At 34.9% G+C, this 25,451-nt stretch overlaps 2 protein-coding genes across 3 annotated transcripts in view; one reads left to right on the top strand and one right to left on the bottom strand.

Moving 5' to 3' along the window:
• LOC137387006 (calcium-activated chloride channel regulator 1-like) overlaps window positions 1-25,451 on the top strand; it is a 261,390-nt gene that overhangs the window by 100,564 nt on the left and 135,375 nt on the right. The window lies entirely within an intron of this gene.
• The window catches only part of LOC137387008 (calcium-activated chloride channel regulator 1-like), a 58,177-nt gene that overhangs the window by 14,032 nt on the left and 18,694 nt on the right, over window positions 1-25,451 (bottom strand). Inside the window, exons 6-16 of the mRNA XM_068073285.1 lie at window positions 24,712-24,853; window positions 24,035-24,161; window positions 22,326-22,582; window positions 20,624-20,851; window positions 20,191-20,324; window positions 11,889-12,033; window positions 8,387-8,596; window positions 7,449-7,613; window positions 4,327-4,447; window positions 3,010-3,101; window positions 937-1,048 (exon numbers count right to left, since the gene is read on the bottom strand). Coding sequence (XP_067929386.1) covers window positions 937-1,048; window positions 3,010-3,101; window positions 4,327-4,447; window positions 7,449-7,613; window positions 8,387-8,596; window positions 11,889-12,033; window positions 20,191-20,324; window positions 20,624-20,851; window positions 22,326-22,582; window positions 24,035-24,161; window positions 24,712-24,853 — 1,733 coding nt within the window. The remainder of the gene's footprint in view (window positions 1-936; window positions 1,049-3,009; window positions 3,102-4,326; window positions 4,448-7,448; window positions 7,614-8,386; window positions 8,597-11,888; window positions 12,034-20,190; window positions 20,325-20,623; window positions 20,852-22,325; window positions 22,583-24,034; window positions 24,162-24,711; window positions 24,854-25,451) is intronic.

Here is a 25,451-nt window from a genome sequence, read left to right on the forward strand (position 1 = left end):
GTAGAACATGAAAAGAATCTACACAATAGACACTCCTACAACGCTAATAATCCACTCCGAGGATATTTACGTTTTGGGAATATCACGTTACATGAAGAGTAAACTAAATTTTATTTAATTTATCAGTTAAAATTGATTTAAATTTTATTTACTAAATAAAGTTAGAACAAAATTGATTCAAATAATCCAGCCTGGGATGTTTAAGTTTTGGGTATTTTACGTTACATGACGAGTGAAATAAAGTTTATTTTACTTATCATTTAAAATTAATTTAAATTTTATTTAATACATAAAATTAAAATTGAATTAAATTTTATTTATTTCTATGTTAACCTATTTTATAATGCAAATACTCTTTATATGGTATCGTCAATGGAAATATTTTATAATTTGGCTGTAGATTGAGACAAAAACAATACATATAACACTCCAACATGTTAACTAACAGCTAATTGACGTTTTACTTCTTTGCAACATTTTATATGCTTATCAAGTTGGCAGCTGCAACAAAACTAGTGATAATTTTAATACACAAACTAGCATAGAACAATGAAAAGTAGTTGGACATCTAAGCTGTTGACTAAACGTAGCAGTACAACTACATAATATATTAAATACTAATGAAAAGACAACTCCCTCTCCCATACAGACACTTGAATGTCAACTCAAGTACTTATGTAATTTTACTGCACCTACAGTTTCACCTCCCACTCAAGTAGATCTGTGATTCTACTGCACCTACGACTGAAGTAAATTCCCACAATACTATTGGTTTTGGGACACCTATAAAGGTCCCTAGTTTTGAAAATTTCTATTTGAAAATCTCATGTTATTTTAGGTAGCAAAGCTAAAAAATGATTGCTACTCAAACGACAAATCATTGCAATAAATGTCAAAACTAGTTTTTTTTTCAAAAGAGAAATGCAAATGCTTTACCTGCAGAGTATCTCGAAAAATTTCCTAGACTAGAATAGCCTGTAGACCTCCTTCCTTGACTCTTTGCTTCTTCTACGGGTTTTGGGAGTAGTCCCTCTCCAGTAACATTAACCTGTGAGTTAGTGAAACTTATGTATACACTAACCAACAGCCATGTAGAAACAGGTTCAAATTGAGATTGATATTTGGTAGTAATATAAAATTAGTTCCTATGCGAAACCTATCATCTAAGTATTTTACATGGAGATACAAATACCCAATTCATTGCTTCGGGGCTGCCATTCCTACCACTTACTATGAAAACTTATTTGGATGCAACAGAGAGTACCTTTCCTACATGTATGATTGTTACTCTGTCACACTGGAAGGTCTAACATATAATTAGTTGCTGGTACTGAAGAAGAAACCGCTAAAAACTACTTTTAGAGCAATAAACAATACAAAACCTTAACCTCGAAGACCTTTCGCAGTATTATTGTCAACATGCAGGCTCATTTTAGCATGAAAAACTCACTCAAACTCCTAACAAAAGCCTTCAAGCAAAAGCTTATGAGAGTAGATATAAGACTTATGAGAACTATGCATATTTAAACTTATGCAGAAGCCATGTTCAGATTTATCAACCCCTGTCTACCCTCGCTACGATGTTGTATTCCAAAGCTGCAAACTTCTTAATTGAGCTGTTTGCGACATGATATTTCCCACATACCCATATAGTGAGAAATACTTATAATACAGCTAAAATGGTTTGCATTTGCGATTTTTGGTAAATTTGACAAAACATACATACATTCAAGTAATGTTGCACACTACACTACTGACCTGCGAGATATAACAATAGTGATATAATATAACTTGTATTTCAATAATGATATAATTTAACTCGTAGTTCAATAGTGATATGATATAACTTAAACTTCAATTGTGATATAATATATAACTTGTACGATAGCCAATAATAATAGATTATGGACCTAAATAACAAAGCAATAAACCAAAATTCCCTAGCAATGTGTATCCTAATAATTAGGCGTGATAACAACGCAGGATACATCTGAGTTAAGTCAAATTGCCAGTCTTGCAATCATGCTTAGTAAATCCTTATAATATTATTGGTCAGCTTGAAAAATCCTTGCTCTTGTACAACATATGTACAGCGGCAGGCAGTAAGAGGTGCTTGCTCTTGTACAACATATGTACAGCGCAGTAAGAGATGAGAAAATGATAGTTTATAGTATTTGTAACACTCAGATACACGGTGAACCGAATAGGTTAGCATAAAATCTGTTTTAGATTGACAGTTTCAACATGTTCCAACAAATGATCTTTGATGATAATATGATAATCAGTGCGCATCACACTTTATGAATAAACAAAAACGAACAGAGTGATTGCCATTTCATTTGTTCCTTATTCAAAGAGGGAAAATTAATACTGTAGCTGAAAAGAAAAATTCCTATTGAAAATCATTGGCAGTGCAAGTACTTCTAGCCATGGAATTAGTAATGGAAAATATACTGTTTTCACACCAATATCTCACCCTCGCCAAGTACCCAATATGCATTAGTAATAGTACCCAATATGCATCAGTATTAGCATCCAATCCTTCGTTTTTCGTGACGTCATTTTATCGTTGTCGGCCATCTTTATAGACAATTTTATCGTTAGAAATACGAAGCTTTTGCAATGATAATTTGAAAATGATGTTTTTGTTTGCAATTTTTTATTATAGTATCAAAACAACACTTACAAGTACTAATAACCAATGCATTCTGGTATTATTACCAAATATTTAATACTATTAGTACCCTATATGTACTAGTATTATTACATAATATGTACTAGTATTAGTGCTCATTACGTACTAACGATATTATTCATGTGAAACATATAAAAACTACTATTTAAAGTATCTTAAAACACGTGCTCAGGCCCGAAGTCTGGTCTAAACATTCCATAGTGAGTTGAGTAATGCACTGTATATGCCTGATTTTAACATATCACTATTAGCATTGGAAACACCACAGATAATAGCTATTGTGTATGCTATGAGTGATATGTACTTCAGCTTACATCTATTCCAAAGTAGCTCCCTCCAGTCCCATCAATCATATGAGCAGGAACAAATCCTGTGTAGATTCCATCATTTGGTGTTGAATCTACACCTACAATTGGTGATATTTCAATTGAGTATTTCAATAATCTCAAAATACAAATCTGAAATTAGGTGATGAGTAGACATGGGGTCTCGCTGGAACTTTGATACTCTCTCCTGCTACTTCCAACTCTGCCTCTCCTCTCTCTTTTCACTTTACCTCCTCATTCTTGTTCTCTCCCCTATCTTTATACCTCACCTCTTTTTTCTATATCCTGTTTTCCCTCTCTCTTACTCTTCCCCTGCCTTTCTCTCGCGACTCATATCTCCCTCCACCAAAAAATGCTTTGAATGCCTTAGTAATATTCACATTATAGTAGCTATAGACTTACACCCAACCTATACCAAGCCCAATTTATAGCTTTCGGTTATGCGATAATAGCAATATCACATCAGGTTGCTGATACCACAGTTTGAAAAACTGCTTAATAAGGATCTGTTGGTGGTAATGGTTTTCGAAGCAGTATGTAAACGCAGACATACTGTTTTACATCGTTAGAGATAAAACTGACTAATCTGTGATCACCTGAAATAGCTGATATTAATATAATCACGATTCCATTTTGTTCATTTTTAATGCAGACTCGGGGTATCCTAGATTGTTTTTCAAACCAAAATGATAACAAGGCTAATCACAACCGAATAATTATGTGAGCAAAAAATTTGCACTTGTAACAGATTGTAAAGACCACTAGTGTAACGCGAAACTGTTCATCTAACCTTTCAGGTTAGAACCTTTCAATTAAGATAATTAAACCTGTTGAAAACCATGTTCTCTACAGTTTGATTCATGCCGTAAACCAAAAGTATGATAATACTATTTTATAAATACGAATCATGGCTGTTTCATATCAGCCAATAAACATGCTGACTAGACTCCAGTAATCGTCTTGAAAAATCTAGCGATGATATAATGATCGTTACACGATCAAGGGTAATTATCATTTGTTTATCAATTTTCAGGGTAGAGCAAAGTTTTGTAGAGTTGATGAGCATTGTGTAGCATTTCGCGTCCCGCGACAGCAAGTATCTACACTCACAGTCAGCCACGAAATTCATTAGAACGTGTAGCCAAGCTTTTAATGAGATGTGACTTGGAAGCTTCTCAAGATAAAAGCTTCTTATGACATAGGCCATTGCATACATAATTTAACAGAAAAATTCCTTCGCTTTAATGCAAAAACTTGAATAACGCAAATGGAATAAGTATTTGGATTATTTTGTGATTTTCTTACCTGTTCCATCATCAACATGCTTAATAGAAAGAGGCGTGCCACTCGGTTGATTCATAATAATGTTGACTGAGAGGTTTAAGACCGGAGTGAATCCTTGAAAAACTCCCGCATAGCCAATGAACTAAAAATAATACATTAGAGCAATTGGCATTACATTTATGCTAATTACCTTGAAACACTAGAGAAAAACTTTGCGTAATCAATATCAGTGACAAAAGCATTAGTGATTAAAGAATTTTGTGAAGATATTTTAGATATACTGATAGACCTCTGTTTGAGCATCATAGAGCTATATTTTTCAACCCTTGTTCAAATAGAAAGTGACAATGTATTTTTCTACTGACTCATATGTTTTGAGACAGAAGTCTAACCCTATTACAGGCAAAACGAGGCTAATGTCACTTAGGCCTATATTTTGCATTCTGCTTAAGGGTGTCTCAACGTTAAAGCTGTTGGCCTGAGTATTTTGCTGAACCATTTTTCAGATATGTCGAAGTACCCGTCTGAATTGAACAAGGCACTACTTTGAACATAAATTATTAGTGGGATACAGTTATTAATTATTTCATTGAAGTCACTTTCAAAGTTTTAAAGATGAAACTGTAAAGCATTTGAGTTAGAAAATGGACATGACATTTGTAAATTTTAATGCTACAATATGCCATAACCTTGACTACTATCATGTCGTACGGTGTTCCTGAAGAGTATTCTCATGGTTCATCAAAACGCTTTAAAATCTTCGGGTAAGATTGTAAACAATGAACTAACCGTGAATCACATGAAAAAATCTGAAAGACTAGATAGCATTTAGACCTTAATGACTTCGAATCCGAGACTAGTTATAATATTTGTGACAATCGATCTTCTCAGGTACAGTCACTAAAATAATGGCGAAAATAGAGTGCTAACCAAATAATTAATTGTTATTGATGTAACTGAGTCATTAACAGTACAGTACAGTTTGTGGACACTTTTTTACTGATCACTTTCTAATACAGGTTCGTGAAGATCCAAGAATGTCAAAGTGGTGTACAAATACAGGTGACGTTTAATTAAAGGGTGGCGCTGTATTTTTCAGCCATTATTCCATATTGGCGTTCTATTAGAGGTGGCACTTAAATCAAGGTGGCGTTTAAATAGAGCTTTTACAGTATATTATAGTATAGATACAATGAATTCATTTGGGCAGATAGTCATTATCTGGGGTTGAAATACTCATAGCGACTCTGTGTTACACGTGATGTCACTAAAGCTTCCTCGCTCAAATTTTATTCGTCAGTTTAGCAATACGGATACTAGCTTACTCAAACTAGCCAATGGCAACTACATTACCTGCCACTGTTTATAAACTGTTTTTAATATCCATGCAATGTCGAGATTTCGACTACTCTACCATAAAATTCAGTTTTGCAATGTCTGTGTGCATCTAAATGATCTAATAAATCTATATATTTATTGGGAGTTAGTGATGAGCAATTTTAAAGCCTACAGTTATCTCAAAATTGGGAGATATCTTTCATACCCAACTTTCAAAAATGGACACGGAATCGCTTTATCACCAATCCATCATCTCTATAGAGGATGGCACATAGATAAATTAATCCGATAGCAACTAGTGAGCTCTATCGTGAAAAATCAGAACGCCATGCTAGAATAAAGTTAAAGTGGTATGGCAAACATATAAAGCACATTATTTTTCATCTAATTTCTGAAAATATGTAATGCAGGAATTATCAATCGTTGCAAGTCGATCGAATGTGCCAGAATGAAGTGTTTTCAATCTGATTTTTAAAGTTTGAAAATTTGTTATCACTTTGCGAGCTTAAAATTGTATTAGCTTCATATTCATATACAATATGGTGTAAAATGTGTATGAGTCATCTCTAAAGATTTTATAGGCGTTTGGTATAATCTGTTGTTTTCAACAGACAGCGCTGCGTGTAGATAATGGGTGATATTCCAGCCTGACTTTTCCGAACCATATTTAAAACTTTCAAAAAATAATGTGAGTCGTGATCTCCTTGTTCAATTGCCTTTTACACATACCTTGTTTGCTGTAAATATTCAGCACAACAATAAAATATTAGTTGATCGAGAAAAGCAAGTTTAGCTAATTGCCTTTATGCAACAATTTTCACGGTCATATAAAACAGTGTAGGAATAACTGTGGAGTGTCAATTTTAACTGCACTTTTTGAATACTCAAGCTGAAGTTCTGTGAACTTTTAGTGCTTAAATTTTAAATAAGAGCTTCAAAATAAGAAGTAGAATGAGAAAAAAGTATTAGGTTTTGAGTCACCGCTAAAAAATAAAAATAATGAATCCATCTATACTGGGATTTGGATGACAGGTTTCATTGTTTGTGTCCATCAAACAGATGCACTATATAGCCAACTGCTAGTTATAGTAGTTTACAAGCAAATCGGGTCACAGAATCTAGCAATGCATAGAGTGGCATATGTCTAGACCTTTCCAATGACACCTTGACCAAATCGGTTATACAACATCCTCACACGCCTCACTTATTGCGAAATTCAATATAATTCTGCAAAGTTTGTAATTAGTTCCATTAGAAGCTGAATTAGTATGATTACCATGCAGGAGTAGACTTAAAAGCATTCTAATAAAAATGAGTGCAATTTTAATACGTAAACTAATGAAAAAATAACAATATGAGCTGAACTAGGATCAACACAAGCAAGTTAGTATTAATGATAATTTATATTAAATTAAAATTTATATTTAAATTAAAATTTAATTTTAAATTTTAAATTCCAAACTATCAATGAATTTAACATTTGTAACTGATCATATTTAATTTTGTATACATTAGTGACTAGCACTAAAATTATGACTAATTCGGCTTTAATACTACTGTTCCTTAAGATTAATTAGAAATCAAAAAGGTTAATTCATGTACAACATTGGGCCAACACTGACTGATAGCATATCCAACTCCAAATGTTCTACGAACTCAAAGACCAATTCAATATCTATAATATCTCTAAATCACCAAGTTCAAAAATACCTCTTTTAAGAGCATCTTGAAATAAATTCATTTGTTTATCTTAATGGATGAACTGTTGTAGTCATAAAATTGATAAAATACTGCTATAGAAGTACCTGTGTATCCTCATCAAACTCAACATAGTTTTCACCGACTTTGTAGCTGACGACTATAGGTTCGACTCCAGGCAGTGGGGCAGAGGTAACAGTTACCAGCACGTCTACATCACTCCCACTCCCACTTTGGCCCGTCTTGGTGACAGTATACTTAATGTAACCACCCTAAAAAAATATATATATATTATATAAAATATATATATATTTTTAACTATTTTATCAAACTTCAACTTTGTTATCGTTTAAAATTTCATCGCCTATCTGTTTCCTGCTTCGTTTTCACTATAACTAATAATGAATGATGATGAACTGAGAGAGATCGAGCATCGTATCTATTTCATGCGTTGCACAAAGGATTTCGACGAATAGCACATCGGCATATTTGTTTTTTTCGACATATTCAGCGCATTGACTGCAAAATTTGAATTTCAAGAACAACTTTGGTGGACATTGCATGGCGAAAACTAATCGTATAGGGAGGGTGAAAAAAACATGTTCTACATTGTAAGGCAAACAATCGTACAAGCTCATCATAACCTGAGGACGCACTGTACAATGTAGATAAGCCAACTGTACGAATGCTTAATTTAATAGTCCATCTCAATTTGATTATGTAAAATTTACAATTTAAAATTGGTTTCTATTCATACTTTTAAGATTTTGATAGAAGTTGCTGGCCCAACTCTCAGCCCATTGTTCCTCGTTAAAAAAACTACAGACACTCCTTTCGGTGAATCTTGTAACCCGGAGATTCACCGAGATACAAAACTCACCAAGCCGATATGACAAAACTTATCAACCCGTTGAAACTATGATAAAAACATTGTGTGGAATTACTCAAAATGATTACATCAGCCATATTCGGATAACCTGACCAAGGTCACTACTACATGATATATGAAAATTCTTCTCGCAAACTAAATTGTAGGTCTGCTCACCGCCTCTCCTTGCAGCGTAGCAACAATAAGCTGAAGATTTGGATCTTTAGTGATCGTAGTTGTAAGTTTCTTCTCCGTCTCCACGGTTAGATTTACATCCGAGGTGTACTTGACAACAATCTTGGTATCTAACCCGATGGTCTCATCCAAATCCACTTTAGATTCATATGAATCCTCCCCAGCTGGTATGACAAAGTTTTCATTCTGGACCTAAATAAAGAAATAATAGATTTGCATTTAATTAAAATCATTAAAACTTTGAAAAATTAGTTGAGTCTAGCAGGTGAATGACTTCTACACTACGAGACTGAACTCTGGGTAAAATCAGCTAGTGATGCAGTCCTATTCGAGTGTGTGCATGCAGTTCGTCTAGTTAGTGATGTCATAGCTTCGCACAAGTAATGGTCAGCTTGTTGAGGCAGTACAAAGGCTATAACCTACAACGCTAAAACTCAAGCCGTTAGTTGACAATCTAAAGTCTCGCTCGCTTTGCTATGTTTATTTGAGATCTGCAGATACACTTACTCCTGGGTCGTATAATACAATCCCTGTACACAGACAATTAAACTTGTTCAACACGACTGAAGATAGTAGAAACTGTACCAAACCGTGACTAAGTATTGCAGCTGTTGCGAATGAGCAAAAATCAAAAATTACATCAGTTTCACACCATAAAATACACAATTTTGCTCGGACAACTGTTATAAAAGAACTTTCATACCATACCCTATGATGAGAATTATTATTATTACGGCATAGCATGGTTTAAAAAGTAATATACGCTGTATATAAACTAAAAGTGGGAGAAGAAAACAATAAAATTTATTGTTTTCAAATAGTTCTAGCACTGAGGACAATAAAATATTAATCGCATATTTGCTATCAAACTGTAGAAGAAATTCCTTTCCAATTTACCCTTCTTAAAGTTTAATTGAAACTTGTTTCAAGTTATTAACAATGGCTTATATGGTGGAAAACTTCCTTGAACAACTATTGCATTGAAATACTTATACGAGCACAAAATTGAATAACTCAGCATAAAACTTCTCATATAACTTTGAATTGTGTCTTTCTTTTTCATAAAACATACTTCAGCACACCTGGACACTGTTTTTTGTCAAACTCGGTATAAAACCTTCAAGGATTTATTAAACTTGAGAGGGGCAGACAGAAAATCAAGCCAATAAAATTTAAATATCTCACAAATGACTAAATCATCTAAACGTTAATTCAAAAATTTCATAATTTTTTTTAAAAAATTTGAAATTAATTACCAAAATAATTTACTTTTATATTTATACATTTTTCAAGTAACATGAATTTAAGAAACTGAAGTATCCTATAAATAAATGCTTAGCATAATCTTCACTTTAAATGCATGGCATGAAATGCTACAAATCTGAATCAATTTGAACACCAAGCTAAGAAATTTACTTTGCTTTTGAGAAAACAGGCGATACTAAGGAGATAGATGCCAAGCGACGTTTTAAATTTCGAAAAAGTTGTATGGTGGAGTCAAAGTTTTTAAAAAATAAATAATACTTTGCCGGATTTATTGCAGAGCCGAAAATGGCAATAAATACATAGGAGATACATTAAGATAATAACATATAGCATTAAAGCAATTGCTTTACAAAAAGCTAAGCAAAACTGAAAGTAAAACTTTGTTTTATATAACGACTAAACAACTTAAATGACTGGGTAGAAATAAATGAGTTAGTTTTACTCTATCTTGAAGAGATGAAAATGGAACCGTAACTTCGCCGATGCCTATGTTTAGCATGAGCTAGATATACATTGTATAGCTTACTTTAACACTGGGTACAGTTTAGAAAAGTCACTGTTAATTGCTACAAGCTCTTTTATTTGCAGCTTTGCGGTTTTTTGAATAATTCTGCACTCAGCATGGTAGAAACAATTTTGATTATGGAAGTAAATACCTATCCAAATTTCAAGAAAAATTGAAGGTTTGACTGCAAGCCATAATGCTTGTTTTTTTCACTTGAATAACCAGAAGGCAGTCGGTCGTCAAAGTAAGAATAAATGAGAGGATTAAGGATGATTTGATTGGGTTAAAGAGTGTTTACACAGCGATCCTATCAGATCATTTGTAAGAAAAGGTTTGCACAACAATAAATCAAAAACCTGCTGTTGAGGTGACAGAATAACACTGGACAGTTGAGGTGACAGAATAACACTGGACAGTTGGGGTGACAGAATAACACTGGATAGTTGGGGTGACAGAATAACACTGGACAGTTGGGGTGACAGAATAACATTGGACAGTTGAGGTGAGAGAATAACACTGGACAGTTGGGGTGACAGAATAACACTGGACAGTTGGGGTGACAGAATCACACTGGACAGTTGGGGTGACAGAATAACACTGGACAGTTGGGGTGACAGAATAACACTGGACAGCTGGGGTGACAAAATAACATTGGACAGTTGGGGTGAGAGAATAACACTGAACAGTTGGGGTGACAGAATAACATTGGACAGTTGGGGTGACAGAATAACACTGGACAGTTGGGGTGACAGAATAACACTGGATAGTTGGGGTGACAGAATAACACTGGACAGTTGGGGTGACAGAATAACATTGGACAGTTGAGGTGAGAGAATAACACTGGACAGTTGGGGTGACAGAATAACACTGGACAGTTGGGGTGACAGAATCACACTGGACAGTTGGGGTGACAGAATAACACTGGACAGTTGGGGTGACAGAATAACACTGGACAGCTGGGGTGACAAAATAACATTGGACAGTTGGGGTGAGAGAATAACACTGAACAGTTGGGGTGACAGAATAACATTGGACAGTTGGGGTGACAGAATAACACTGGACAGTTGAGGTGACAGAATAACACTGGACAGTTGGGGTGACAGAATAACACTGGACAGTTGGGGTGACAGAATCACGCAAAAGAAGAAAACAGCCCAAAAACAGTGTTTGTGATTGCTTACATATATATTACCTTCCTGCAAGGATAATTTTAGTTTGCTTAGTTGAATATCAGTTACTATAGGTTACAGCCATTCACTCCACTTTTGTGAACAACAGCATGAAATATATTCATTGCGATTAAAGCAACAGTGACCTGTCCAAAATGTTTCCATGTGAAAAGTGGTAAACCAAAGCTCCATCTCATAGATAATTTGGCACTTCAGAGATGGATAAAAACTGGCTATTAATTGGAACGCTATTGTTAGCAGAGGCATACTATTAACTCGTATTATTTGGGTCATGGGCTAAATATATGGGTCATGGGCTAAATATATGGGTCATGGGCTAAATATATGGGTCATGGGCTAATTATATGGGTCATGGGCTAGATATATGAGTCATGGGCTAGATATATGGGTCATGGGCTAGATATATGGGTCATGGGCTAGATATATGGGTCATGGGCTAGATATATGGGTCATGGGCTAGATATATGGGTCATGGGCTAGATATATGGGTCATACTATTAACTCTTATTATGGAGTAACATACTATGCTGTCAGTTTGTTCAAGGCTGCACCCGCTAAAGGCACTCTCCGTAAAGAACAACCGCAACTCTTCCTCAGAGGAATCGTCACTCACGAAATTCTCACTTCCACCAGTTTCTTGCGCAATTCCCACCAGCTGGGCACCTTGGCTGCAATAGAACAAAGCAATAGAAAATAATATCTGATGATTGTGTAATTGAATTTTGGAAGGCAACATATGAAGTTGAATCGAGATTATGCATTGTCTGAATCTGGACTTTAGATTGCGTTCTAGTTTAACAGCTAGTCTCAGTTTCATCACCTTATCATTGACAAAAAAACTGAGTGTATTTATATATATATATCTTTGAAAAAAAACTACAAGTTAAAATTAGGACATCTTTCAAAAAATTAAAATTAATCTGACAAAGTTTGAACAAGACAACCATGGTAGGTAAAACATTTAACTCTTGCGCTACCGTAAGCCGATGTATTGGCTATCACGGTAATAGAAGTACAGACCTTATCAGAAGACCAGACTTCAGTTCACCATAGAGTTCACTATAGAGTTCAATAGAGTTCACTTTTCACTATCAATAGAGATCACTTTTCTTTTCATTATGAAGCCTACACATTAGCTAGACCAATCAAATTTTGTCTCCATCAAAACAACCTTGTTGCCAATCATGTGCAACCAATCGAAAATCTTTGTGCTAATCAATTCATTTCTAATTATTTTTCAATACGGGAAAACTACATCGCTATCGTCATGGCAATAAGAAATTCACCGCATTCTTTCAATGCAATGGAAGCGTAAAACACTTTGCGAGAGTTTGATTCGCTAAACTTTGCGAGAGTGAAACTTTGATTCGCTAAACAAATTTATACTTATCTTGTAAAAAATTTTGGTTCAGAATAAGATACATTTTACAGTAAAACAATATCTGCATTGATTCTCGACATATTTCATAAATACTAGCGTAATATTGAATTTCCGAAAATCCGTTTGAATTAATTTAGTCGGTGATTTTAGCGCAGTAGCGAAAGAGTTAAACAACTCTGAACTCACAGAACTTGGAAACTAATTAAATTAAATAATTAAATTCATGAGAATATAAGCAAATGAACATGAAGCACCTGTGCCTTAGGGAAGAAGTTGAAGGTTGACCTAGGATCAACCCTCTGCACGCATCTTTCTGACAAGTACAATACAAGATCTGAGTCAAAATTACCATGGCATACAACATATTTACAATATACGAGGTCTGATCCAAAAGTTCCCGGAATTGAGTTGTATACTCGTGCATATTCACACGATGGAAAAACCCATTGCAGGGTTGGCTGGGAAACACCTCTGGAGTGTTGTCACAAAATTTCAGGTTGCTATGACAATGCGTTCTCATGTGAGCTAACGATATGTCAAGGTCTGTCCGGTGCTTCGGTATTTTTTTTAACAAATTTATCGTCATGCCTAATCAATCGGAACAGCGTATTTGCATTAAATTTTGTGCGAAATTAGGGAAAAAAGTACTCAGACAGTTGAAATGTTAACTACTGCTTTTGAAGATGCTGGTCTATAAAGAACACAAATTTTTGAGTGGTACAAACGTTTTTGTGAAGGTAGAGACAGCACTGAAGATGACGCGAGGTCTGGCAGACCAGCGTCGGCAAGAACCTGCTCGTAAATTGACAGTGTGAGGTCACTAGTCATGCCTGATCGACGTTTAACCATTAGAGATATTTTGAGAGACTGGACTTATTTTTGGAACTGTTCAAAAAGTTTTAACTGACAATTTAAACAATTTTTAACAGATTAAACAAGTCGCAGCAAAGTTCGTGCCAAGCTTGCTGACTGATGACCAAAACGAGCTCAGGATGCACGCTTGCAACGATTTTAAGGAAGCTTTCAAGAATGATCAAAACTTTATTTTAAAGGTCGTAATATCCTTGTTTTTCTTAATTTCACACAAAATTTAATGCAAATGCGCTGTTCCTGTTAATTAGACATGATGATAAAAAAATTTTTTAAAATACCGAAGCACCGGACAGACCTTGACATATCGTTAGCTCACATGAGAACGCATTGTCATAGCAACCTAAAATTTTGTGACAACACTCCAGAGGTGTTTCCCAGCCAACCCTGCAATGGGTTTTTCCATCGTGTGAATATGCACGAGTATACAACTCAATTCCGGGAACTTTTGGATCAGACCTCGTACAGTCAAACATGGATAACTCGAACTTCAAGGGACCGAGCAAAAGTGTTCGAATTATCAGAGCGTTCAAGTTATCAGAGCACTGTCACAAGTCCATATATTTACTTATTTGTTAGTAGATACATGTACATATACAAACTATAATATAAATCAAAAGCACAAATGGCTTGTTTCAAATTAAATGCTTCTAATGTAAAGTTTAAAACGTTTTCATGAAAAAGTATAGAGATTTTTCTATCACTTGAGATTGGTTTGTTGTTTGAGGTGATGTTATTGCCAGGACGTTTTTCAGATTGACATTGGCAAAACTTGATCGTTGTTGAAATGCTCAAAAGAAAAGACATTTTTTTCTTTTGGTGTTTTACCCACGATCAATTTTGCCGTTTTTTCTAGAAGTTTATGCAGATTACCTTACTTTACCTGGGATTCGTTAAGAGCAACACTCCGAGGCAGTTCAATTAGAAGTTTTACGAGGTTTTACGGTACATTCTATATCACTCACGCTTTTTTAATAGATACTTATTGAATGTACACACGTATTCTGTGTTTAGGTCAAACGATGAATAGTTTTTTGTAGCTCAGACAACGTATACGTTTAATTACAAGAATTTTTAAGACGATTTAAACATTCAACATTCCGACGTTGATTGAACACGGAATCAACGTCGGAAAATTATTCATCACGGGCTAGCTGGGTTACGCCACGCACTCAAGGATTTTCGCCACGCACATACAAAACAAAAACAACATGCGATTTTTGTTTTGTATGTGCGTGGCGAAAATCCTTGCACGCGTGCCCCGGCTAGCCCGTGCTATTCATCGTATCGCAGTATAAATCAAATTTCACCAAACTTTTAGAAAAGTCGTTGACAAAAATATTTTGCCGATGGTGGTAATAACGACGCTTATGAATTACGAAAAGATGAAGTTTACCTCTATGGCTTTGAATAAAGTGATTTTCTAAAGTGATAACAACCGTTTCGGTAGCCGTTGGGCAAAAAAACAGTTCGAATTAACAGTGTTGAGTTCGAGTTATCTATAGCAATTTATCATTACGTGGGAACGGAACAAAGGAAATGTTCGAATTAACCATGTGTTCGAGCTATCCGTGGACGAGTTATCCATGTTTGACTGTACATTGTCTGAAATTTTGCAAAACAATTAACGAACTATTACCAAATATTTTAGCGAATAAAGTTACTGTGATACCTAGTAATTTCCAAGGTATCGCAACAATATAAAATATATAAAAATAAAACGATATAAAAAAATATAATATATAGCAATATAAAAATTTATATACAGTGGTGATACAAATTATGGAACCGCCTTCGAGTTTTAGTAAACAATGCGCTATAATGGCTCTCATATTAGTTATATTCAGTCCAGATATAAAAAGTTATATATCATTAGAAAGGGAATTTTATCAGCTGTCGCATTGTTTAATTTTTTTTTGCATCCAAACATAATTTCATCGCTAGTGCTGTTGAAAGTGCAACTAGTCAGGGTGTCTCATAACAAGTCATTTTTTTCAAAAATAGTAGTCTGGTGAAGGATGTCTAGAATTTCCAAATTCTTTGATCTGCTCAGTTTAACAATCATTTAAGACAACAATTGCATTGAGTGAGACGTTGTGCATTACTCAATGTAACCCAAGTAGTATTGAAAAGTCCTTCTGCTTTCAGTAAATGTCATTCTAATAACTTCATCATCATGCCTCACCATCTCACGACAGAAATGCGTGCTGCAATAATTCACCTTCATCAGCAAGGAAAATCGCAAAAGAGGAATATTGCTCTAAGAAAGGTGTATTTACAACAATCTGCAGATGGAAGGAAACTGGTCAAGTTGAAGAAATGGCTGGTAGGGGAAGAAAAAAGCTAACAACAGATCGAGTGACCAGACGCCTAGTAAGAATTTCCTTGGTTGATAGACATCCAACCAGTCCTCTGCTAGCCAGTGAGTTAAAAGAATCCATAGGTACAGAGTTAGCACCATCAACTGTTTGCAAATCATTGAGAGATAATGGCTTACGAGGCTGTAAAGCTCGTAGAAAACCTTTTTCATCATTTCAGCAAAAAAAGGCTTGTCTACAATGGGCAAAAGATCATGTGAATTGGTCACCAGAAGATTGGAGAGCAGTATTATTTAGCAATGAGAGCACATTTACTGTTCAAAATCACTCTGGCAACAATTATGTAAGAAGGAGACCTGGTGGAGAGTTTAAACCAGAATGTATTTTACCTACGATAAAGCATCCCACCTCAGTAATGGTGTGGGGTTGTTTCTAGGCTGCTGGTCCTGGTAGATTACATTTTGTTGATGGTATGATGAATGCAGAAAAATATTGTGGAGTACTACAAAGTGTGATGATACTATCTGCTAGAAGTCTGTTTGATAGAGAGTGGCTGCTTCAGCAAGATAATGTTCCATGCCACACAGCCAGAAGAGTAAAGAAGTGGTTAATAAATAACGTGCTGACAATAACGTTAACACTCTGACTTGGCCTTGGCAGTCACTCAGACCTTAACCCAATTGAAAATTTGTGGAGCAGAGTAGGCAATATCGTAACTAAAGACAAACCAAGAAATAAAAGAAGATTGATGGAGCTTATTTTGCAATCCTGGAATCGAATAGTTACACCTGAAGAGCTTCAGACGTTGACAGATAGTAGGCCCAGGCGCTGCCGAGCAGTGATTGACAACAAAGGCTGGCCAACCAAGTATTGATCATCTTAAGGACCAAAACAGCTTTTTTCAAAGCTACTATACCTTTTCTTTAAGATAATTCACAATAAAAACCATTTCAAAGAAAATAAATATGTTATTTTATGACTTTTGGTCAGACACTATTTAATAGAAATGACAACTGTACAGTAACTCTTTGACAGCTTTCAGTAAACCTCTAATAAAAGTGTTATAGAAAATGCAATGTGGTTTTAATTTAGGTTTATCAAAAAGCCAACATTGTGACGATTCAAATAATATATAATTTTTTATAGATGTGTAAAATTTTGATTGTAGAACAAACAAACACAACTCAGAATTCATTGCTATGTAACGAAAATTAGAGGCGGTTCCATAATTTGTATCACCACTGTATATATATATGAAAGGATATGCTGCATCCGCATTTCTTGATGCTGCTTGATGCAAATGAAAAACCCTTCGGTATACTAAACAGATATCTGAGAAGTTGCTGATATTTTATGTACTAACATTACAAGCTGTATTGCCATAAGTGTTAAGTACATGTATTTTAAATATTTTTAAGTATTTAAGTATTAATATATTAAATTAACAATATGCAGTACACCCTCAGAATACGATTACCCTGATATACGATTTTTTTTATCTTACAAAGTGGAACATGATGATTTTTTTCACCTCATTATAGGAATCTCATTTCACTATCTGAATTCAACAAAATTTCGGTCGAGTTCAAATTTGGCAGTCGGTATGCTTACTACGTACGCCAAAATAACAAAAACACCGAACTGCTATTCGCCGGAAATATTTTCACAACGCCTGAAAGAGACACCACGATGACCGATTTCTTTCAATTCAGTAATTCTCATGTATAAAACTGTAATATTTTTTTTGAAGCTAGTAACAAAGTTGAAGTTGCGATCCCTTCGAACAAATGGTCAGACAACTTCTCTTAATTTGCTAACAAAATTTAATTTCATCACAAAAGCAACAACGTTCAGGCTTTCTTGCCGAATTAGTTTGAAAAAAGGTTTTGAAAAGGCACGCTAAAAGTCATTGTGAAAGGAAAGACAAAAACTAGAAAGTGATAAAATTTTAGTGATAAAAAGTGATAAAATTTCAGTAAAATAGTTAAACATACCTACTGAAACTTAGCTTCAAGTGTGTGTTTAGTAAGCTCAACTTATTTGATGAGTTCAAAGTTTATGTTATATGTACATCTGTCTTGAAGGCAAAAACTACTTATGATAATACTGTATATGGTACATTATGTTACATTTTATTGCAGATCATAACCACTAAATACACTAAAGCTACTGTAGTTAACTATAGCTACCAAGGTTAACGTACTATGTTGTTACTAATTCTTAATATGTACAGTAGTTTTTTTAATATAAAAATGGTATTAAATTTTGACGATTTTTACCAGGGGATGTTTGCATTATATTAATACTATGGTGCCAATATCTCTACATATGATTTTTTCATCATTATGATGCCAACCCTGGACCGGATCAAAATCGTATCTTGAGGGTGAACTCTAATTCAAAAGTTATGATAATTAAGGTGAACCCACTGTCAAATATTAGTTTTACTGAATAATTAAGTATGGCCCAATAAAAAAATACTTGCTCGCAAAAGAGTGAAGGCCCGTACTCACTATCGCTCAAATCGACGATTACAGTAGCTGTGCGGCTGACTGCAGTGATGGACTGCTATGACATCATTCTGCGATGAGCGGCCAGTGTAATCGTTGCTAGCGACGATGCGATGGACTTTCAACGTGTTGAATTTTGACACCGATGATCGCAACTATTAGCATCTTGATTGGCTGTTTGTTGACCGCATCGGATTCAATTTCAACAGTTGGGAAATTGGGAAACAGCAAATTGGGGATGTTTATTCCGATTTAGAATGATAGAGATGGGTGTCTTAAAACCCATTATTATCTAAATTCAGCCTTCAAAATAATCTCAGTCTTTTTTGAAATATAGATAAGCTATTTAACATAGTATATTTAAAATAGGCTCAAAAAAGCGTGATAACAACGCCAGCTTGTGATAAAATCGCGCTTTTTTGAACTAATTTTTCTCGGTTTTCAGTCTATTAAACATCCTGCAACAAGCTACGAGCAATTTTAAACAGTTTATTTACCTTTCATAAAAGACAGATTATTTTACAGGCTGAATTTAGATAATAATGGGTTTTAAGACACCCATCTTTATCATTCTAAATCGGACTAAACATCCCTAGCTTCGGTTCCTAAAAAGCTAGGCTACGTCACATATTTATGGGCAGAGCTTATTCTGCCGATTGTGTTGTTTTCAAGACGGATATTGAAACGCTTTAAAAAAGCTTTCATGACTTTGAAAGTTAGTGGAACAATCTTTATTTTGAGTACAAAATCGGAATCAGCGTGTCTGGTTTACCTAAAAAAATGATAAAAGTTGTATGTGACAGTTATGGTTTAAAGATAACAAAAGGATCCATGATATCACGAATGCAATTTTGTAATTTCTAATTGGTTGCTGGTTAGCGATCACCTACAACTAATCGCTCATTGTGTGTATACCTTCTCGTTGGGACGACGTAAAAATAGCTAATGGTTGTGTTCCATCACACAGCTAAACGTTGATTTCATCGATAGTGTGTACGGGCCTGTAAGCAGCTGATATCAAACTGTTGTCAGGTGATAAAAACAATTAAAACTTCCTAGCTGTTACTAAATTTGAGATTAACTATTGGTTAACCTCAAAAGGTTAACCATTTGTTAACCTGTTAACCAAAGGTTGGCCTTATTTTTACTAACTATTATCAAGTTTGCTTTATGATATTAGTACGGCTCATTGCATTGCTGAATATTGCTTAAAAACCAGCTATGCATGAATGATAACTCATTCAATTTTAAAATATTTCTAATTTATTACATGAACTAAATTATAAAAAAAGAGTTTTATTACAACTTATTATCAAAATAGTGTCTGAAATGTTTCGTGAGCAGTTGTATTTATTCTAGTAGTCTTTGGAGCATTGTATACCACGCAGAAAGATACATTTGTAAAGATAAAATAGTTACTTGAAGCTGTGTCATCATGGTCATTCAAGAGACATTATTAGACAAACCTATTATGCGAACAAAAAATATAGTTGAAGAGAGAACACTGTTATGAAGTATTTCAGTTATTCGAAGATGCATCAGCTTTATTTTTTATGGTAGACAACATATTAGTTGTTTGTTTCATAATCAGGCTTCGGCAAAACATTACCTATGCAAAAAACCTATTTCCTTGAGTAAGTAATCAGGCAGCTATCCAACTATTATCAAGCTTGCTTTAACTAGGTAATAAAAACGCAAATCAAAAGCTTCTTAGTTGGTAACATTTGAGATTGGTCTTATGTTTACCCATAAAGCACTGTATCAATCGTTATTCCATCAGCTTTTATTGAAGGAATGGCATTTCCAACAGTTCCAGCTCCGTCTCCAATTAGTAATATTCTGCTTTCAGCAAGCCTCGCTCCCGCATAGTTCCGCAAAATCTACAGTATTTGAGAATCTTGTACATGCTTAAATAGCGGCTATAATTATATCTTTCAGAATGAGTGTGCGTACATATAAACATTGAAACGAGCATGTATTTCAAACTATTCTGACAAAAAGCTGAGAAACGTGCCAATGCATTCTTGCCACTTCTTAGAAAAGCTTATTTTTCTCCCACACATTGGCAATTGTAACTTTTCTATTTACCCTCTGCAATGAAACAATATTTTAGTTGTTTTTACCAGTAACCTGGGTAAAAGTTTGCAAGTGTTCAAAAATATATCAAGTGAGCTTTTACCCGTTGACACTCGTCGAGACCAACTTCTATATTTGTTCCACCACCTGCTGAACGTGGCAGAGCAGAAATAAGATCTGATCTATCACGAGAACTTGTTATTTCTGTCATGTCAGCGTGTAAATAGGCACTGCTTTGAAAGGAGACAATTCCAACTGCGGTGCCTTCTCTTAGATAAGTCAAAATATATGCACTTGCTGAATCTGCCATTGTTCCAATTCTGTTTGCTGTCTGCAATACATCAACCTTATGGGAAATAGACAATGACAAGCATATCATAGATTTAGAGTAAAGATTTACTGTTTTCATCTAAAATAGCTATCAAATATTTGACATCAATAGCCCGTTCTAGTTCTCAAACCTTGAGATCATGGTTTGTCAATAAAACAACCAGCATTGTAAAAAGAACTTTTCTTGAAATTTCTTATGAAAGTGTCAAAACTGTGTGCTGAAAAAGGCGTATTTGAATTTAAAGCTTTATAGGAGAGCCGAAACAACTAGGTCTTTTTATTTTTATAGTGATATACAATTTCACATTAAAATGGAATGCTCAGATCTCCTTGCCTAATTTTCAACAGCAAACTGTTTCGTATTACATCAACTGGCATATGAATGTTTTCCATTACAACCAAAATGCTCAGTGCTGATATTTTGGGAAACCTTCGCTGGAATTGAGAGATTTAACCCTTTGCCGGGTGTACCAGTTTTTACAACGCCTATATTTTGCACTCTCCTAAGAACAGAGCGCCATTTGGGTCACTCTGCTTTTATCAACACTTGTTGAATCAGTTTTCATCCATGTCAAAGCATCAGATCAAGTCATACAAAAGATTATTTTGTGTAAAACATTAGATTGATAGAATTTTTACCGCTCTTTATCAGATTACTTTCAAAGCTTCGAGAAAAAAAACTAACAGTTTTGTGCAAAGCAATTTTATTTCCCCCACAATAGCATTTAAAAAAAATCATTTCTTCATACACGTCGAAACATCAGATCGAATCAAACAAGGGAATATTTTGTTAAACCCATATTACACTGATGCAATCCTTCGTTATCTCAATCGTGTTACTTTGAAAATTAAAAAACTTTAGAGTTTAAAAACGAATTTGAGAAAGCAATGCAAATGGCTTCTCCATGCCTGGGGTCACTGTTATCAGGGCAACCACAACACCAGTGATGCTGGTAACACAGAAGTGCAGTGGTTAAAATTAAATGGAATAAGCTAAATACTGATATACCTCCAATTATTAATCATTTTACACAAGGACCTTGACAAGGTGCAGATGTTGACAACATGCTCAAACGCTGACAAGTGGCCTCAAACTCAAAAATAGTACATATATTCGAAAATGTGGTGAAAACCAACAGCATTCTTGAAAAGACCATTAAAAATATATTTAAAAATAATTTTTTCATTATTAGTATTATTCAGCGGAGAATTTTTACTGATCATTTTCATGACTAGTTCACAAAAATCAAACGAATAATTTTCAAGTTATGAACAAAATGGTGAACACAAAAAACTAATGATTTTTTAAAAAGCTTTTTTCTAAAACAGTTCACTTATATTGATGGAATCCAGTAATTAGGCAAGCAAAGCTTACACATTAAATCAGTGTCATATTTTTTAGCAATATCAAGTTTTAATTTCCTAAAAAGGTGACCTGCAAGCCCAATACACTGCATATCTTATAGATTACATACACTCATGCTTCCTGAGACATCCAGGCAGAGGCAGACAATATCCTGAGAGCAAGTCTGTACAGGTGCAGCAGTAGTAGTTGTGGCAGTTGTAGTGGTTGAAGTGGTTGAGGTGCTTGAAGTTGTGCTAGAAGAACTGGGTATGGCTTGTGTAGAGGTGGTAGGTGGTACAGTCACGCCGGTGTATGGCTTTTTTACAACTCGAAACAAAGGCTGAGGTGGCGGCACTGAACATTGGCCGAGGGTGTTGCAGTCAGATGCTACAGAAGCAAACTATGTGAAAGCCACGGTGTTAACTTTAAAGCCTTCAACTCAATTTTATCCAAGCTATAAATATCTGTCTACAAACATTATAGTCAACTGTGTGTCACAAATTGAGTTTTTGTCGGCTTTTTATCTTTTACCAAAATGCAAGAAGTTAGCACAAGCATAAAAACGCGCAAACACACGCATCTCATTTTGTAGCTTGCAAATAACAATATAAGTTTAATAAAAACCTGCATTTGATGGTTATCGCTTAATTATAATATTGTAAAATCGCCAATTTCGATCTTGATATTGATTTGATTGCCAAAATGTTAACACTAAATAGAAGACAGAATAAAATCATTTAGACCATAATTGACTAAAACAAACCTATTAAAATGATGAGAAACACCGTAACAACACTTGAAACCTTCAGTTATGCTCAGCTATTATTATGCACTCATTTACAACAAAATACAGCATCATCCTTTTTGAAACACCACACATTTTTCCGGAAAAAACTGGAATCTCATATAACTTGGCATGTTTTTGACTTGAAAAAATGTACAGTCCTGTGCAAAAGAAAGGGCCCACCTCTGATTCTCATTGCCAATATATGTACATGTAGACCAAATTTCAAATGCTCATAATATTGTGCCAACTTGTTGAAATCTACCTAAACTATATATCAATAGACTCAGCATTTACTCAGCTTTCTTTTGATGTGAGTAATTCCAGAGTAAATAGATTAGCAATGGATGAGCAAGTACTAATTAGCCTCCTTTGATCCTACTCTATTTTCGCTAATCCCGTCAAACAATGGCCAATTTTTAATTGGCTCTAGCTTCTGATTGAAGTGAGATATTCACTCACTTTAAAGTTTGTCTGACACTTCAACTCATTCTTGAGATGATATTAAAATTTTAGCATTCTGCAAATATTAGAATTTGTGTATATAAGGCAGCGAAAACGGGACTTCAGGAATTCGAGCATTGGAAATTCCATCCCAGACATAACATTTTGCAGGATAGATCAAAAATGACATCAGGTTCTGATTCTCCAGAAACTGCTGATTCCAAAAATATATACATTATTATACTTGGAGCGAACACCTTTGCTTCAGCACAGGTTTACTGTCCAAAATACACAACAATTTAGGGTGGGCCCTTTCTTTTGCACATCACTGTAGGTCTACTGCTCTCCGCGGAAAACTGTGAGCAATAAAAGATTTTGTCTAAAGAACGGTTTCTCCAATTAAATGCAAGAATGTCTTGAGAATACTCAATGATCGAATTCTTCAAAATTAAATTTACAACTTAATTTACTTATCTGAGGATATTATATGTGCAGCCAATGCGATCAAAATTTTCAAACTGAAGGAAAGACATGACTCCGGTACAACGTGACGTATCAGTGAATTAATATGAGGAAGGATCAGTTAATAGATGTAACATAGTAAAACTCACCAAAGTCTGGATGCGCTAACATCACGTCCCAGACACTTCTCTCGTTGCAGTTGGTGTTCTGCAGGTTACGAGCTAGTTTGTTGTGAGGAGTATCGCTGTTCTCATTGCTATCGCAGAATTCAACAACCTATCACATAGTGTAAGAATTTATAAATCATTATTTTTAAAAAAAATTGATCTTTCTCCAAAACTCAACTGTACAGCCTCATGTTTACGTAGTCAGTATGCTAGTCGAACCAGTTAAAAACTTCAAAAAACTTTTCGATCAGAGGCACATCAGTGTGTAAACCCAGAAGTATATTTTAAACGCCAACAAATGTAATTCCAGATTGACAAAGAGAAATAAAACAAAGTGATTACGAAACAAAACCATTGATCACTTATAAAAGTACACTGATCGGTGTGTTTTGTAACAGTTCAGCAGGACATGAGTAGATAAATGATTCAACCAAAAAACCTGCTGAGAAGGAAAACCAAAAAACTGGCTCCCGATTAGAAAGTATGATTGATACAAATTTGGGCTATCATGCCTTGCCTCTGAACTCTAAACCACAATTACGAAACTAAACATAATACACTCTTTGCCATTTATGACTAGCTAGCACTCACAATGAAGCAAGACAAATAAATAACCTACCAACAGATGGCATACAACTTTCTGCCACTCAATAACTTACATTATCAAAGTACTCATAGCTGAGAAGAGATGCAGTCCCACGAAAATCAGTGGCTACAAAATCACAATCTGAGGCTTCCTCTCCATCATTCCACTGACAGCCTGTTGCATTGACTGGTGCAAAGCTGGCTCCCTCGGTGCACCTGCAGAGTTGTGGTCATTTCATTATAGTTCATAATTTTAATGAATTGATATATATAAAATATCTGTATAAATTTCAGTCTATCATCTGTCATTCAGTTTGTTTGAGTTATAGCAATAGTATCTAGCAATGAAATATCCATATGGCAGAAGATTTGATCTGGGAACTTCCGGTTCCCCAGGCAACTAGCTAACCCTTTGAGATAGGGGGGGGATGCAATATATTCCTTAGCAATATGAGTCGTTATCTAAGTTCTCACGGCTCTTATTAGTGAGTTTAGCTTATAGATACTAGCTTACTCAAATGAGCCATGTGCCGAGATAATGACAGGCAACATTACCTGTCATTGTTTATAAGCTTTTTAATACCCACGCAATGCCTGGCATTCGGCTAGTATATATACAGTCAAACATGGATAACTCAAACTTTGCGGGAGCGAGCGAAAGTTTTCGAGTTATCAGAGCGTTCAAGTTATCAGAGTGCTGTCACAAGTGCATGCATTTATCAGTAGATCCATGTACATATACAGATTATATATAAATCAAAAGCATATATTGCTTGTTGCAAGTTAGAGGGCCTCTCATTTGAAGTTTTCAAAA

Source organism: Watersipora subatra, chromosome 2 (assembly GCF_963576615.1).
Source record: "Watersipora subatra chromosome 2, tzWatSuba1.1, whole genome shotgun sequence".
NCBI classification, from domain to species: Eukaryota; Metazoa; Bryozoa; class Gymnolaemata; order Cheilostomatida; family Watersiporidae; genus Watersipora; species Watersipora subatra.